This window comes from Gavialis gangeticus, unplaced genomic scaffold (assembly GCF_001723915.1).
Source record: "Gavialis gangeticus isolate Ggan-Ray unplaced genomic scaffold, GavGan_comp1, whole genome shotgun sequence".
NCBI lineage: Eukaryota > Metazoa > Chordata > Crocodylia > Gavialidae > Gavialis > Gavialis gangeticus.
Genome location: NW_017729033.1, coordinates 57,491,887 through 57,510,647, shown reverse-complemented (window position 1 = coordinate 57,510,647; position 18,761 = coordinate 57,491,887). Strand labels below are relative to the sequence as shown.

General features: G+C 43.1%; 1 protein-coding gene across 1 annotated transcript in view; it reads right to left on the bottom strand.

Annotated features, from left to right (window-relative positions):
• DTHD1 (death domain containing 1) overlaps positions 1-18,761 on the bottom strand; it is a 47,755-nt gene that overhangs the window by 20,648 nt on the left and 8,346 nt on the right. Inside the window, exons 3-7 of the mRNA XM_019525848.1 lie at positions 17,416-17,746; positions 13,718-13,897; positions 11,528-11,772; positions 5,628-5,792; positions 1,514-1,803 (exon numbers count right to left, since the gene is read on the bottom strand). Of these exons, the coding sequence (XP_019381393.1) occupies positions 1,514-1,803; positions 5,628-5,792; positions 11,528-11,772; positions 13,718-13,897; positions 17,416-17,746 (1,211 nt within the window). The remainder of the gene's footprint in view (positions 1-1,513; positions 1,804-5,627; positions 5,793-11,527; positions 11,773-13,717; positions 13,898-17,415; positions 17,747-18,761) is intronic.

The window sequence follows — 18,761 nt, the reverse complement described above, 5'->3', positions numbered from 1 at the left end:
GCTGACCTGAGCATAAGTTCGATACCTGCTGCATCATGCAGGTATCAGGTTTACTCCCCATTAGTTACTGCACAGTAATGCATGTGTAGACACCTTACTGTGCAATAACATTCTGTGACTGACTAACTTTAGTTAGTCCCAAGTCAGTCCACATACAGTGTAAATACACTTTAATGCCTGCACGTGTAGACACCAGCTTATTCCTCCTTACTGTGTAGTAATTTAGTACACAGTAAATTTAAGCTAGTGAAAATGCACAAGTAGACATGCCCAAGTGCCATTACTTTTATATGCTGTATAACTATGCAATATATCTCAGAAGCTGCAGGCTACTGGTTTGTAGATTTATTCTTGACTTAAGACAGGTTTTTCCTTAGGAGAGTTTATATAACATGTGGAACAGGGTTGTCCAAATGGCAGCCTGTGGGCTACATGTAGCCATCAAGGGATTAAGTAGTGGCTGCCCAGGTCCTGCCTAGCTGTTGTTCCCGTCACTGCTCCAACTGCAAAATCAGCCCGAGTCTCTGGGTTTCCCTCCAGCTCCTCCTGCTGCCACTTCCTGCTTTCACCACAGCAGATGGAGCAGAACAGTGAAGTACACAAGAAGCTTAGGGTGAATCTATGGCTATGCAGGGAGTGGGGTGGGGGAAAGGAGTTGGGGCATGCACTACAGGGTTGAGGGTTGCCCAGTACAGCAGTGGCAGAGGGTCTGCATTGTACAGCAGAAGGGTGGGGACAGCATCCATGTGGCACATAGCCTGGTGGCCTGTGCCTTGTCTGGTATGATCCACATGGTGACTGTCCCCTGCTGGTAGAACCCAGGTGAGCTCCCCTGGGGCTCAGAAGTTGGAAAGCCTTGGTGTAAAATGTGACTTCTGATAGTGGCAAATTACACACATTACAAATTAATGCTAATACCTGGAAGAGAAAACTATAAATATTTTGGCTAGAATGTTCCAAAGTGCTCTCTACCTCCCATTGAACAAAATGGTTTGTCCCACAAAAGTTAATGTCAGTAATTACTTCATCTCAGAGTGCTTGTGAAAAATTATTTAGCTATTTACAATAGATTAATCATAGTTTACAGAGCATCTGACCTTAATATGCCTTCAATTCTATAGATTTACACTGGAATAAATGACAGCAGAATTTGTTACTTTCAATTTTAAATACTTTAAACCCCACAGAGGTGTATTTAAAAGGTCTATGACATGGGGCTAACAGAGAAAGGGAGGAAAAGATTGTATTGAAATCCTGGTCCTTGTGTGGTTGAAGATAAGATACCAAACTACTTTAAAGGATGAGGATTTTGCCCAATAAACTTTTCTTCAGTAAGGCACGTACACTTTTTTACCAAAATATAAGGCATTCATCTTTAAAAAGTGTGCTAAAATAAAGAGTATTTTATTTCAGAAGAATTTTTGATCAGGTGAAGAGACAACAAAAAACAGCATTTCTGAATAATTCAGGTGACTGATAGGGTGCATTCATAGACAAGAAATCACTGTTGTACCTGAGGCAAATATGTTGCCAGTAAATCTAAAATGAATCTGGTCTCCTTCTCTCAGTTGAAACTGATGAGTTGGTTCTGGAGGGCCAAAGTATCCCTCCTCACGGAGGCGTTGAAGCTCCCAGTTCAATTCTTTGGAAGGAACAAGTAAAACAACTATTCTATAAGGGTTTTCTTTCTTCCGATAAAGTACAATGTTAGCCATGGTGCTGTGAATGGCTTCATCCAGAGCCTTAATAAATAGGACTAGATGTTTATTGTCCACGAGAAATGAGAGGCGAATAACAATAAAGCTGCATTAGGGAAAGAAGAAGATATGTAGTGCTTGACATTTAAACAGTTCTTTATTGGATGTTAAATCTTCTTATCTACTATTGACAGGTTATCAAGCAATATAATATAGATTACTGATAGCCATTCTATTGAGCTTCACTTCTGAAAGAAGGAAATTAAAATCTGATTTGTTTCCTGAAGCCATGCCCAGAACAGAATTTTAGGTTTTCAAGACTTATTCAAGAATGTTTATAAAGTATTCCTTTCTTATTTTCAATCTTTGTCCAGCTACAAATGATGAATAACATTTTCAAAACTGATTTTGGTGCCTAGAAACTACGTCTGAATGATTGGCAGGGACTGTCACCAGGAGTAAAGCCCGGTTCAATCTCTCCCACTCCATAAACCCAAGCCAAGCAACTCTAGTTAGAGTAAATGATTTAGAGCAGAGTAGGGATGGTCAGTCCATATGCCACAGGTGGCCTGGGCAGTTTTTGTGTGTAGCATAGTGGTAGGTAAGGCAGGAAACAGAAAACACAGTGGCATATAGGGTGGGTAGCACAGGGCAGGGAGCAGAAAACAGAGCAGTAGATCAGGCAGGAGAAGATAATTGGAGTGGCAGTATAGGTGGTGGGGGCATGCAGGGCTTAATTTGTGACATGCTTGCCAAAATGGTCGGGGCCCAAATGGCTTGCTTAGAGGTGTCTTAAAGATTTGCCTCAGAGCTTCTCTCCAGCTCTGTCTTTCAGGAAAGCCTGACAGTAGCACTGAGACACATTCAGAATGCCTTTCAGCTGTCTGATCTGCCTAACTGCTCAACTTTGTTTCTGTGAACTGCAAGTGAGAGGGCAGAATTTGATTTTTAGTGGCAGTCCTGAGACCTATTGAGACAGGTATGCACTATCAGACAGGTGATATTATTAAATTAAAAGAAAACAAAAGAGCCAATATTCTTGAGTTAAGGCAACTTAAAAGGCTATTTCAAGTATGTTAATTTGTATGTCGTTTCATTTGTTATTGAGTCAGCTCATGGGTACTTACATAAAATACTGAATAGGATGAGGGAGTAACTGGTTTTAAGAGAAGAGACATTAATGTCAGTAAGATGTTATAGAAAAGGTGACTTGTGTACAGGGCAAATCTATATCTACATTTTAAAATATATTAATTCTTTAATGGATGAAAATGGATTTATTTATTAAATATAGTATATACTTGATATAGGATAACTGCAAAGTAAGTCCTAATTAATTCCTTTCAAAACAGATATTAAAAACTGTATAAAGATGTTGAATAAATACCATGATGCATGTTATAGCCTCATTTTATAATTTTGAGATACAATTAAACAGAATCTGCTTGATTACGTATATATTGTATCTTATTGCTGCAATATTTTCAATTTACTTCATCAAGAATCTATGTTATTTTCATATACTTTCCCTGGTATGGCTAAAAATCTTTCCATTCATTGAGCTATTAAGGCATAATGCTGGGCAAGGTAGCTCCTTAGGGTGCCTATACAGTGCACTGCAGCAGACTCGATTAATCAAATCTGCCAGAGTGTGGCAGTTACCACACTCCAGTACCCCTCTGTATCTTGTGTATCAGTCTCCCTGCACTTAAAAATGGTGCCTTGTTCATTGAGCTTTAGTTCAAGTGCCCCCACCAACATTTTGAAGTGTGGGGATGCTGGTACATGAGATGCAGTGGTGCTTTAATTAGAGCGGCTCTCGGAGCTGCTTTAATTAAAGTGCTGCCCCCACCGCCATCCCTGGAGCACATGTGAAAGTGCCCTTAGAGAATAATTTGTTCAGAAAAGTATAAGTCTTCGTAGGCAGTAACTACCTCAGTCAGATGCTGTTTAGATTAATGAGCTATTTACCATATTTACCCAAATCCAAGATAACTTTGGGCAAAGATGACCCCCACAATAATTAGATTCTGTACATGGAAAATTATAATTTTCCATGTACAGAATCTAATTATTGGAATGTCATCTTAAATTCATCTTGCCATTGCAGGAAAAGCAATGGTAGAGGTTGAGGGGCCAGACTCCTGTCTCTTGCCCTTCCTGTCTGTCCCTTTTCCCCTGTTCCCTCATGCCTGTGCCTATCCCTCCTGCCACTTGCCCCCCATTGCCTGCTCCCCTGCCACTTGCCCTCCTGCCATGTTGTTCCCCTTTATTGCCTCTGTTCCTGCCCCCATGCTTGTGCTTGCTCCTTCAATGCATGCCCTCTGCCCCACACTGCCTGACCCCTGCCACATGCCCACTGCTGCCTGCCCCCATGTCTGTACCTTTCCCTGCCCTTGCTCTTCCTGATCCCTTGCCTTTCGCCCCTCTGTGCCCTTGTCTAACTCCTCTGCCTATTCCCCCTGTGACTGCCCCCTGGACTCCATGCCCCTCCTCACTCCCTGAACCTTTCTGCTACTGATCTTCTGCAGCAGCTCTGCTCTGGCTCAAGCACAATCAGAAACGGTGGCCCTGGCCCTGCCCAACCAGGAAGAAGCTGGGTCAGTGCCAGATGGGTCAAACCCAGAGCAGAAGATAAGCGGTGGGGGAAGCAGACTGGAGGGGTGGGATGGCAGGCACTACAGTGTTCCCTGCACTTACCCCAAGCCACACATACAGGTCTCCTCTGCACTCTTCCTTCCCCATTGTGCTATGTTCTTCCAAGTGCTCCCTAACCCCTACCTCCCCCACCCCTACTGCCTGATCTTCCCCATGCTGGCCTAGCTGCATGCCTATTTTTCACACTGCACAAGCCACCCCAGCTCAAGACAGGGAGTGGCTTGACCCCAGGCTGGAGGTGGACCATTGCCTGTCTCAGACTGGTATTCAAATCTAAGACAAGTGCTGTTTCCACCAGAGTTGCTAGGGGATGCAGCCATCTTGGATTTGAATCCAGTAAGTCAATCATTTAGGTGAATCTAATGATAAGGCAAGCTAAGATGAGCCTCTCAAAGAATATACTCATATATAAATCATTATATTTATTTAGGTCCATATTATTAGATCTTCTATTCAAGCGGGAACATACTACTTCGGCAAGAATCTTCACAAAAACAGAATTTTAAATGAATATTGAGCTCCCTCTACATATTCAGATAAAGGTGCAATAAAATCTAATGCATAATCCACACAACCATACATCCTGCCATGCCAGGCGTGCAGGAAGTATGGTTGTGTAGATTATGCATTAGATGCATGCATGGCAGGAGGCGTGATTGTGGGATCACGCATTAGATCCCTTTGCACCTTACTGCTGGTGTAGGGGAGGCCCAGAGGTATTACACTGGGCATGGCTCCCAGCCGTATGGGAGACCCTGCTACACATGGAATTTAAAACTTAATAGCAACCAGCAATGAAGTTAATACACATTTTCAAGGTCTAACTTTGTAGCTGGTTGGAGCTTTGTACCATGTGATAAGTACTTTGCATATATAGCTGCTCTTAACATAATTGTGCAATTAACTCGTTAATTGCACAATATCAGTAACTTTTAAAGGAGGCCTTGGATATCAAGAGTAAATCTTAAAACTGAGAATTAAACTCATCCAATCAAGATGCTGGAACAAAACAACAATTCAAAATTAACCTCTTAATGAAAAATTCATATCAAATACACATATTTGTTCATAATTTACAGATATAAATTATTTATCAAAAGTATATATTTATCACTTAAGTAGCCAATCTAAGAAAGTTTTCAGTTGCTTATAAGCTGGGAGATGTAAAATAGAAGATAAATGTTTTTGTGAATGATTTCTCACCACTGTTGATCAGTATGTTTGGATGTGAAACTTTTACCATATAATTTTATTCAGTTATTTAGACATTACCTTTCTAAATGTTCATCTAGTTCAAATGATACAAGCCCATTCCTTGCATTCTGCACAATAACATCATCAAGCACAACCCATTCCTCCTCTTTGCTTTTGTAACCTAGTAATTTCAGGGATTCAGTAAGTTTCTCTCTGTGGTTTCTCCCAGAGGCACTCATTGCCCTAAATGATCACATGAAATGAAAAAGACATTACAAAAGTTACATTACAAAAGTAAGGCCATTGGAACAGTATGCTGGTAATCTTAGATTTCTTGTTTCCTCCTGAACAAAACTGCATCTGGACTATATAATTCTAATCTTGAAAATAACATTGATGATGCTTTTTTTACCTAATTAGTTTGCCCATATTTTCTGACTCTCAAAAATTCTGTCCAAGTGATCCTAGTTATATTATGGAATAATAACATTCAAATGAAAAGTTACGGTTAGTTTTTGACAAGTGCATTCTGATTCTTACCAACTTACCAAACTGAGAAGAAGGATTCAACCCTGGGGCAAAAACTGATATCTGATATTAGAAATAGAACTAACCCTCTGGAAAAAACTGATACATGTATAAGAGTACACTTATTGTGTCAACCAAAGTATTATGTATTAGTGGGTGAGTTTACAATAACTGGAGAAATTACCAACAGTTTTACACTAGAATTTTAGTGCCAAAGAAACCCAGAAGCTAGGACAAGTAGTTTATTTATTTATGTTTTCCCTCCTGATCAGAGACCTCTGCATATGCATAGGGAAAAAACCCACAAATATTTCTTAATAGGGAAATCCTTGTGATGCCATGGAACTGACTTAAACTTGCAGGGACTGCAAGAAGTATGTTTCATGTTAAGAAATATTTTCAGATATTCAAATATATCAAAAAAGTTTGCAGCAAATTTCTATAGATTTTCAATAGAAATGTTGCCAAACTGCAGACTCTTTTTGAATAGAACTTAATATACCTTCAAGTACTTCTGGAGGTTAATTCATGCTTTAGGCTGAAATCATTTGTAAGTACAGGCAGATGACATTCAGGCATTTCTAAACAAGCCAATATCCCTTATACATGTTTCAGTTGTCAACCTCCCATAAGCAGTGAGGCCCAAATCTTTCAAATGACAGGGTGATAAGGTTCAATGCCTGCAACAGATTGGAATGAAACTAAATTTCTTCAAAAAAGATGATTTAATAATATTTCTAAACCTGAGAATATTCTTATTATTTGCATAGTTCCCCCCTCCTGCCTTTTTTTTGTAAAAAAACTATGCAAAGAAGCTGACTGTGATAATAAGTGAAAAAGGGAGGACAGCAACTGAGCAATAAATTCTTGATCATAATGTAGACCAGTACTTTAAGTTGCTTGACACATTTTTGTGAGTTTTTAAAGATCATCTAGAAAGTAAATAAAAATGTATGACCACTACTTTTCAATCACATTTTATGCCCCATTATACACTTGACCTTGTGTAGATGAATAACTAAAAGAAAATCCTACATATAACAAATTGGTTCTCTTAGATATGCCACTGAATGAATGATCTAATATGGCCAATACAACAGTTAATGACAGGAAATGTGTTAAGTATTCCTGAAAAAAATAATAAGTTTATTAATTTGAAACAACAAAACGTCATGTCATATTCACCAGATTACAAAAAAAATCATAATTTGAAAAATGATTGTCTGTTGCAGCTAATTCTCTTTCTGCACACTGCTCAAGATTTGCATTTTTTAATTAAATTGTCTCTGACTTTCTTTTTCTAGTTTTAACAAATGCAACAAGTTGAAATGCCAAAAGCCAGCATGTGTGAGTAACTAGTGCCTCCTGAATCTGAGGTGGGGGGCACCCACAAAAGCCACTGATAGTCAGGGGGGGCACCAGTCCTGCTGACAGCATCAGTGTCGGCCATCAGGGGGGCTGTCAGGTGCTCATGTGCACCCCTGTGCACCCCCTACCAGTCGCCTATGCTAGCATGCAAATAGCCTGGTGAAACTGAATTCAGTAGACAGCAAATACTTTTGTCCTATGAGAAAAATATGCCCATACCCAAAAGAAATGAATGACCATTATGTGGTTAAGTGGAATCTACTATAGTAACTCCCTTTACCACCTAACCCAGTGATTTGCAGAAACTTGTATGTATTGCAGCATGTGAAGACTATTTCAAAATATCAGTTTGATGGGCTGTATTGATTCTTTGAGGCTTGTGAGAGGAACACTTCTGAGCTGACTGCTCCTTGCCCCAAGAAATCTTACTATCCTGGTTTTCACTTCAGGGTTTTACTCAGCCAACAAAGCCATCCAGTGGATTTGTTTGGCAGGCCAGCCTTCTTAACCTTCCAGTTAAGAACCAGTTAGGCACTGTGACCAAGATTCCCCATAGTGACTAATGATGTCTCAGCTTTTGGCATGCTCACCTTAAAGCACTTTAATGGAGCCTTATTTTCTAAAGTGCTGTTTACTAGGGGTGTGCGAAGTGGGCCCTATTTGATTCAAATTTGGATTTGGCCTGAATCAGGGACAGTGATTTAATTCGTTGATTCAGATTGCTGTCCGTGATTCGATTCAGCTGAATCCAAATCTGAAGATTCATAGTTTCATAGTTTCTAGGGTCGGAAGGGACCTGAGCAGATCATCTAGTCCGACCCCCTGCCATGGCAGGAAGGGCACTGGGGTCAAACGACCCCAGTAAGGTGGTCATCCAACCTCCTCTTAAAAACCCCCAGGGTGGGAGCCTGCACCACCTCACTTGGAAGCTGGTTCCAGACTCTAGCCACCCTGACCGTGAAGTAGCGCCTCCTGATGTCCAACTTAAACCTTCCCTCCGCCAGCTTGTGACCATTGTTCCTGGTCACTCCTTGCGGCGCTCGGGGGAACAGGGACTCCCCCAGCGCCTGCTGATCCCCCCTAACCAGTTTATAACAGGCCACAAGATCCCCCCTCAGCCTTCTCTTTTGAAGGCTGAACAGGTTCAGGTCCCGCAACCTTTCCTCATAGGACCTACCCTGCTGTCCCTTGATCATACGAGTGGCCCTCCTCTGGACCCTCTCGATGCTGTCCACATCCCTCTTAAAGTGCGGCGCCCAGAACTGGATGCAGTACTCCAGCTGCGGCCTGACCAGTGCCGCATAGAGGGGGAGGATCACCTCCTTGGACCTGCTCGAGATGCATCTGTGGATGCACGACAAGGTGCAGTTGGCCTTCCTAGCCGCCTCCCCACATTGCCGACTCATGTTCATCTTGGAGTCAATAATGACTCCCAGATCCTTTTCCACCTCCGTGCTGACAAGAGGGGAGTTCCCCAGCCTGTATGTATGGTGCCGATTGTTCCTCCCCAGGTGCATCACCTTACACTTGTCCGTGTTAAACCCCATCCTGTTCTCCTCCGCCCATCCTTGTAACCTATCTAGGTCTAACTGTAGCCTGTTGCTCCCCTCAATTGTGCCCACTTCCCCCCACATCTTAGTGTCATCAGCAAACTTGAACAGGGTGCTTTGCACCCCCTCATCATTCGATGCTGATTCGGAGAATCAGTGATTTGGACATAGACACAGCTTTAAAAGTTTTTTACGTACCTTGAGGTAGCAGGTGCAACTCATGATTGCTGCAATGCTGGGGTGAATGGAGTGTCCCACAGGAGACCTGGGGGCCCTCCCATGCTCAGCAGTGAACCCAGAAGTGGACCAGAAATATTTCCAGTCCACTTCCAGGTCTGCCAGGGAGCATGCTGCCCCTCCCCCACACCCCTCCTGCTTAGCAATCAGCCACAGGGGGACCCTGGGTGCCCCTCCCAGACCCAGGAGGCACCAGTTGCTAAGCTGCGGGGTGGGGGGCAGTGTGCTCCCTGGCAGACCCAGAAGTGGACTGGAAGTGCTTCTGGTCCTCTTCCAGGTCTGCTGCTGAGCATGCTGGGGAGTCCCCCATGCTTCTGTGGGACACTCCATGCACCCCAGCATCACAGCACTCACAGATCCCTGCTCCCTAGAGGTATGTAGACACAGCTTTAAATCTTTTTTCTGTGTCCAAATCTTGAATCTTGCTGAATCTCTCCAAATCAATTCAGATGGTTCTGATTCAATTAGGAGAAATTAAAGGGTTCTCTGATTCAATTTGGATTTGGAGATTCGGCCACTAAATCAGGCTGAATCTCCCCCAAATCAAATTGGGGACTGAAGCTTTGCACAGCCCTACTATTTACCCACCCACTGAAAATATTCCCCTCTTAAGGTATCTCAAGTTGGGGACCATACAGTTAAAGCATCCAGAACTATTAGGCATTTGTACACATGCTCTGGGGGCAGGGACGGGGTGTGATTTAATTAGAGTGGCTCTGAAAGCCACTCTAATTAAAGTGCCCACAGCATCTCATGTATTCAGTGCCCTACATTTCAAAATAGTGGTGGGGTGCTTAAAGTTAAAGCGCCTCACCACCATTTTGCTGTGTGGGGCACTGAATACATGAGTTGTGGAGGCTGCTGGAGTGCACTAATTAGCCTGCTCCAGCGGGCTCGACTAACTAATTAATTAATTGAGTCTGCTCCAATCCACTGTAATTACAGCACATCGGAGCAGTGTGCTTGCATGTGTACAGGCACTCATTGGGTTTTGGAAGTCTTCACCCATGTAGTGTTCTGTCTTCTTAGACTACAGCCCTAGGAGTTCAGAGGCCAAGCTGGCTACCTGAACATTCATAGGCATTCTGGTCAAGGTCTGTAAAAATAATCATCTTCCTGAGCTTTAGATATGTTGTGTTTCTTTTTATAATTGCTGCTATTTTAAAACCATGAAGCACCGAGTTGGAAACAGTAAGATCCAGATCCAAGGTGAGTAATTAAGTTTGGTTTGGTCTGTTAAGAATTTTCCCCATAGCAGTGAGAATGATATATAAAGATGACTGCAACTAAACACTAAGAAGTAGCTTTGTTTAACTGTATTCATAGTTTCATAGTTTCATAGTTAGTAGGGTCGGAAGGAGCAGATCATCAAGTCCGACCCCCTACCATGGCAGGAAAGAGTACTGGGGTCAAACGACCCCAGCAGGGTGATTGTCTAGCCTTGTTTTAAAGACCCCCAAGGTCGGACCCAGCACCACTTTGCTTGGAAGTTGGTTCCAGGTCCTAGCCACCCTGACAGGGAAGTAGCACCTCCTGATGTCTAATCTGAATTTACCCTCTGCCAGCTTGTGGCCATTATTTCTAGTCATTCCTAGTAGTGCTCGGGGAAACAGGGACTCCCCCAATGCTTGCTGGTCCCCTCTGACTAGTTTGTAACAGGCCACTAGATCCCCCCTCAGCCTTCTCTTGTGGAACAGGTTCAGGTCCCATAGCCTCTCCGTAGCCTTGCCTCTCAGGGCCTGCCCTGCTGCCCCCTGATCATGTGAGTAGCCCTCCTCTGGACCCTCTCCATGTTGTCCACATCCCTCTTGAAGTGCAGCGCCCAGAACTGGATGCAGTATTCTAGCTGCGGCCTGACCAGTGTCGCATAGAGGGTGAGTATCACCTCATTGGACCTGCCTGAGATGCATCTATGGATTCACACTGAGTAATTTATATTCTATTTATGTGGTAGGTGAATAAAGTTGGAAAAATCTGGTTTTAAGAAGAAGTTAAATAGCTGGGTACTTTGTTTTCAATAATGTCTTATTTTTATTTCTATATTTAGTTGAAGACATTGGTGTCTAACTGGTGTAAATCAGTAGGTTCATGGAAGTCAGTGGTGCTATGTTGATTTACATCTCAAGAAAATATGGCCCATTATATTTCTGAACATGTTCTCTTTATGCCATATTTAAGTGAAGAATGTATTTGAATACAAAATGTCAGAACCTTGTATGTGTCAGAACCTTGTGCAGTTAATTTCCCCCTTTCTTTCTCTTTCTGGATTCATAGATATAAAAAATGATTACTCACCGAAAACGATAGGCAGTTGCAGTCCTGGTTACTGTAGAACTAGTGGCTCTTCCACGATCTATCTCATCACCCTGCCTCTTTTTCTCTGGATTTGGAGGACACGGTAGAATAATAGTGACTGATTTATTAAATGGTTGGAATGAAGGATGCTGGATATGAACCAAAGGGCTAGTAGACACTACTGAATGATACATGTCATATTTTGTTTTTAATATGGAAACCAGTGATGGCTCAATTGGCTGGACCTAAGGTTAATAAGTAAGAGTACAGTTACTTTACAAATAAATAACATGAGATTTAAAACATTTTTAATTTTTTTTTTATTATTTAATGTAACATTTGGAACTGGAAAAAATATGACTTTCACAAATCTCTTATTATTAATTCAGCACTTATATATTTCTTTGTTGTTAACTCTCTTGTAGAGAGCCCTAAGATTATTTCTTCCTTAGTTTATGCACAACCAGCATCTTTAAACTGGTTCACAAGAAAACAGTCCACAAGAAAAGAAAACAAAACAAACAAAGATGGTATTTTTAATGAAACACTTAAAAGTTTGCTTCCTGTTTTAAACTATAGAGCACATATTTTAAAAAGATTTCCTACTCTATCTTGTTTAGTTGTTCATAAGATTCCTTTTTCTTGGCTATCTTTTATTTGCCATCAATTTTACCTTTTATTAAATACAGTCCAATGCATGATGTAGCTTATATACATTTTGATATATATACATGGACCAAATCTTGAGGTATCCCCAGTCCAGGACATACAGGAAGCCAAATCCTCCTTTGTATTGCCTGATTGGCACAAACCGAGTAAAACAGAATAAATCACTGGCCCCCAAAAATGGTAATCTAAGTAGATGTTTTATTTTTGTTAGAAACGTCCTTGTTTCCTACAGTATAGCAACCATAACAGTAGCTAATATTTCCTTTTAACTTCACATTTGCTATGAACATAAATGGCTTTAGCAAGTGTTGTCATCAGTTAAACATGCAGTGACTGACCTCTTTCAAAAATGTATCCAGCACCTTTTATAAAGCAAGTAAAGCCTGTATGCTTGTGCTAAAGTCATTATTACTTTATTATTGTTTGTCAAGTTTTCTCTCATGAAAGCGAGCAATTTATTGTACGTGGCCTTCCTAATCATGTAATTCCTCTGTGATAAGTTGAAAGCATCCTCAAACTTCCTTGTTCTGATATGTGAAACAAATACAGATGCAAAATTTGAGGAGGCAGAATTTCTAAGGAGGGACTTCATAAAAGTCTCTTAAGTAGTGTAATGGGCCCCCTATCCCCTGTTGCTGCAGAGGGTGCAGGATGCAAAGAAAAGTTGCATGCAAGGAGGCAGGTTGCAGACCTGTAAGTTTGCTAATTGGCAATAAGGAGCTCCTGTGCCCTGTTAGGAAAGGGGAGAACAGGTAAGCAGAAGGAGCAGAGCCTAGATGTTATGTTAGTTTGCTTTCTGGACTGAGAAATCAGTCTGCGCAAATCATAGTAAGAAGAGGATCTCCCTGAGAAGAAGCTTCAGGCCCAACAGAACTGTGTATGGACAGAGATTGCAGGTCAGATAGAGACAGAGCTGAGTGTGAGGGCATAGAACCTAACTTGAGTTCAAAGTGATAACATTTGGATCAGACCAGGATGGCCCAATTATGTGAGGCATCTAAGGTACCACTCCAGTAATATGAGGGCTGCCATAAATGTATATTAATTATCATCAAGCTGCGGCAGATGAAGACCATATAATATCCTGGTGAGCCAGAGGGCAAAATAGGTTTGGGGGTTGTTGCCAGAGAGCACCATCACTGTGGAGGAGCCCATTACAGTATACAGCAGAGAAAGCTTTCAGATATCTATGGACATTATATCTGTCACTGAACTGCACTACAGGCTGTAACTCACACATGTCCACCATGCAGGAATTTGTGGCACCTGGATCCATAAAATCATGGACCTCCTGTCTCTATCTCTGCTCTTCCCTGTTGGCTTGTTGTCATATAAAATTAACTCTGTTGGGAACAGGGTTGCTTTGCAAGTCTACTCTATACACACCCACTTTCCTATGCAGTGGAACCAAAATAATAATGCTGGCAAGAGGTCTTCAACAAAATAATAGCTATAGTTCATATTTATTTTTGGAACTATTATGCAGATATATGGAGGAAAATCTGTATATTACAAGTTTACCTTTAACTGCATGGAAGCTGGAGAACTGAACATTTCAGGAGGGTAGTATAAAGATACCCTGGAATCCATGCTTAACTTTTGTGAAACTCCTTCCTTTGGAACAGTGAAAATTTCCGTCTTCAAGCATGATAACACAGAAAAAATACCCAGCTGGTAAATGTTCACCTCTGCAAAGTTTCCCTTTATGGAAAGAAAAAAATATGTAGCAGTTATTAATGTAGTATCATTTCCTTGTGGTATGCATTAACTAAATTCTGAGATCTGTGATGAAAATATCAACAAGAACAACAAAGAGGAACAGGGGGAGGAGGAGGAGGAGGAGGAAGAAGAAGAAGAAGAAGAAGAAGAAGAAGAAAGAAGAAGGAAATAATACTTTCACCATTCTGAGGGTCTGTGTCCTTACTGTGGGTGCATCTGCACAAGCAATTAATGCACCCTGATAATCTCCGGTGCAGGTTGCGCTGGAGTCAGCTGCTCCTGGGTTTAGAATCTGCACGTGTGCCTGGGACTTCAGAACTCTGAGCCAAGATGGAGCAGCCCCAGGTTGGCAGGGGGGCTGGTGGGTCAGTCCCAGGCTCCAAGTGGTGGTGGTAGGCAGTGGGGGGGCACAAGGGTGCACAAGGGTACTGCCATGCAGGGCTAGGCAACAGGCAGAGGAGCAGCAGGATAAGATTAACAGCAATGGAGCTGTTATCCATTACCTTGCTGATGTCACCTGGGATGCAAGTTTCCAAACACTTTTTCAACTCCACTTTGGCACTTGTGTATGCTCCTGCTATGAACTGTGATCAGTCTGGGGCTGGAGTATGCTTACTACATTAGTGGATTCCAACCTTAGCAGCATAATGAAGACCATTACTGGATGCCTTATGCCAGCGCCAGTTGACTGCCTACCAGTCCTCTCAGGCATTCCTTCCCCACCCCACACTTCCTCTGCCCCCTCCCCCACACGCATCCAGAGACAAGCTGCTACCCTGGCCCTAGGCCTCAAATTCCATGATCCAGACCATTCTTTGCACTCCAAACTAGTACCTACAAGCCAGAAAACCAACTACTTCCTGAGGTCTTGGAACATGTTCTCTACTCAGGCCAATAAGCTCATTGAATATGCAAATGGCATGTCACCTACAGTGTGAACCTCCCATCAGTGGATCAGGAAATATGCTGCACAAGAGCTGCGGCTAAAGAACTTCATCCCCAGCACCATCTTCTACCCCTCAGGATGGCAGCTGCCCTGAGGGCCTTGGACTGCTCTTAACTGTCTCAGTACCAGCGTTGGAAGGTGCACCCGTCAGGCCTCGATCATTCGGTCCCGCACCGCTCGGCTGTGGATATGTAGGGCGATTCTTCCCTCTGTCCCTCCGGTCTCAGGACGTCATTGTCTCTCCCCGGGTGGTTTTATCCCCAATCCCGCCTGCCACGACTTTGATGACTCTCTCAGTGGTGTGGGGTCCAACCACTGGGGTTCATCTATCCAAGGCCTTAGAGCGGCAGTCTTCTGCGAGGCTCCAACCTCCCCTGTACCTCGCCCTGAACCCAGCCACGACGGAGTGCCGATGTTCTTTTGCGGCCTGCCCTCCCTTGCGGGGTATCCTAGTTTTCCCCTCTCCAGGACCCTATCCCAGGTCTCGCCTGAATCCTGAGCTACCCGTTATAGGCCTGCCTAAAAGTCTTGGTCCTCTGTCTGGCAGAACCTTCCTTCTTGCCGGGTGAGTCCTCGGCTTTCTGTTGCCCTCTGTCTTGCTTTTCCAAAAGTGGAAACAACAACAACAAAAAGGAAACTAATAACAAAAGCTATCTACAACACCCGTGACCTTCTAATCACTACCATCAGGCAGCTTGGTAATAACGTGCCCTAAATCGCTCGGCCCCACAACAGGCTGTTCCCTTGGTGCCACCTTCTTTTCCCTTTTTCTCCCACTAGTGCTAAATACATTAAACAGACCCTCGACAGCCCTTCCGGCTCAGAATACCAGCTCTCCTCAGACGGGTTACCTTGGGTCTTCAATTCTATTTTTAGCAGCCTCAGCTGCTGTTGTGGCTGTCCTCCTCCCACTTAGAAAGATCCCTGGAGCTGGGCTACACTTATGTGGGTCCCTCTTGACTCAGTACCTTGCGTCCCTTAGATCTTTCTCCTTCTTCAGGGTACCTCACTCACCCATCTGGTCTCTGGAGCCTCTTCCCAGGGTCCTATGTTGAGATGCAGCCTGGCTGCCTCTTTCTCCCCTGGTCTGTCAATGGCGTCTCTCTCTTGGAGACCTCTGGGGCAGCCTCCTGCCCTGTGGAAGGCGTTCTCGCTTGCCCCCTCCTCCGAGAGGGGCCCTGGGGATACTCCCCCCGTGCTCCTTCTCAGCCTCTTCTCCCCCTCCACCTCACTGGCCACACCTCTTATTCCCCTGTGCCAGCTCTCCTCCCTCCTCTCTCCAGCTGGCTGCACTTTCAAAAAGATGCGGCTAACAAACCACGCAGGTCCCGCCTCCACTTCTGGTCCCGCCATGGTTTCTACTGCAGATAAGGAGTTTTCATTTATTTTTCCTTTTAACGCGTCTCCCCTGGGGTATGCCGGCCCCTAGGGGCCCTCCTTGACTCTTTGGGGTCCGCCTCTTGTGTTTTTCCCATGACAGAAGGTTTAAGGTGAACATGCATTCTTGGGGCCTCCCCAAAAATGCTGGCTGCAGCTGTGGTGTTCAAGCTCAGATGGCTGACCACATCATCTAAAAATGCCCTTATGCCTATCCTTTGGGTGCCCAAGGTCTTATTGATATTGACTATTCTACCTGTTGCTGACTTTGTGGCCCTCATGTGGAGACAATCGCCCCTGTCATGGTCTACATGTGCATTTGAGTGCATGAAATTATTCCACCATAGGATAGTACTCTCCCTGACAGTACTATCCTATGGCAGAATTAATTCATTTACTGTGCCCTAATACCATGCATGTATAGATTGTGATGCTTTACTGCAGAGCTAATCAATCAACTGTACAGTAAATTGCACATGTAGATGCACCCTGAATTACTACAACTGTCATGTAAATTCATTGAACTCAGTGGAGTTGCAGTATAAAATTAGATTAGCATACTGTTGAATCAGACCCAGTGTGATTAATTTCACACTATGCAAATTGTAGTACAGTGACTTTTGGAGATGTGGTGAATGCAGTCAGCATGAATGCTGATATAATTATGCTACTCTTCTTTGGGACAAATAAAAACAATGTCCTTTCCCCCACTTTTTTATTTACAAAAGAATTTTCATCCAGTGCTTGCATTTTTTTAAAAGCTTTCCCGTCATCAGTGTTCTGAGGTAAACTATTTCTCTATTTAATATTTACAAAAACAGATATTGTTTAATTTAGTCAGGTTGGGGAACCTGTGAGAACAGACTTTCAATTTTATCTAGAAAAAAATGAGATAGATTCTCCAATGAAATAAATTATGCTCTAAAGCCCCTGATAGGCATTGGAAAATCCAGGTGACTTTATGCCTTCCTATCTTTGGAATTATTATGGGAGGGGACATACCTAAAATTCATGATCACCTTAGAAAATTCAGATAGCATTGGCTACCCTACCAAAATATAATTCATTCAAGGGAAAATATTACTAACTAATCACTGCTTTAATTGGGGAATTCATCAACCTTATCTGTGGAGCCACAGTTAGTACTTCTATGAGACTCTGATAAGAGTTTACCAACCTTATGGTTTCCTTGGTATCCTTCCAAGGAAATAGGAGGTAAGTAACTTGATTGAAAGTTCTTATCAGTCACTTTCACCAAAATTTCTCGATAATTGCTTCTGAGCCGTGTAGTGAATGGGATTGCAATGATGATAGGAAAAGGGATTCTTTTCTCATTGTCTAAGCACTCAACACCGATGATATTGCTGACCAGCTCTTCAGAATCATCCACCACAAGGGAACTCATGTCATTGATGATCCTGCATACTAGATTTTCTAAAATGATGGAAGGTGCTGTAATATAACAGGCTACTTGTTGTTCATTGTTACCACTCACTTCCACTAGAAATCTGCAGAAAAAATATATAGTATTTCCTTTGGACTATTTTGTTTTGTTTTTGTTGTCTTATTTAGTATGAAATAAGGGATGTCAGGCTAGATATCAGGAGGCACTACTTCACAATCAGGGTGGCTAGGAGCTGGAACCAACTTCCAGGGGAAGTGGTGCATGCTCCTATCCTGAGGGTCTTCAAGAGGAGGCTAGACAATCACCTAGCCGGGGTCGTTTGACCCCAGCATTCTTTCCTGCCCATGGCAGGGGTTTGGACTTGATGATCTGATTAGGTCCCTTCTGACCCTACCAACTATGAAACTATGGAAATTAAAAGACAGGTTTAATATATTTAGATAGAAAACATTTCAAATCAAACCAGCCATATCTTCTTGGGTTTCTATGTGAAAGGGGCAATTCATTTAAAAAAAGGTTGCATTTACTAGCAAAATTGTGTGTCTTTTGCTGAAACATAATTAACAAATTATTAGAAAGCTACCTAATTTGGGGGCCTGATTTATGGCTCACTGAGCTCCAATGAGAGCCTTTTTATTGACTAGATTGGACTATGACTCCCCATGATTTAGAGATTTTGTAAAATAAGGAAGATACATTAAGATCTTCACAGAATTCCAAAGACCTGTTAAATACATACTGGCCTTTATGTAGACTGAAACTTGTTCTGCACATGCAAGATGATTTTCTGTGTACACATTGGCAATGCGTAGGGGGTGCATGTGGATGCATGTGCACCCGCTGAGATTGGCGGTGCACCTCCTGCAAAAAGCACCACCAATACTGCCAGCAGTGCCTGTGGATGGTTCTTGATTGCCGTTGGACTCTTTGGCCGTTGCCAGTGGAATCTGCAGGTGGTCACTGACCACCAGCTGGGATTCACCACTCCCTCCCCCCCCCGCCAACAGCACTGCTGCTGCCTGCGGGACCTCATTGCCAACCATCTACTGCCGCCATGGTCCTGCTGCCAACAGTACCGCTGCCAGCTGTGGGAGCTCGCCGTGCCCCCCCCCGCCCCC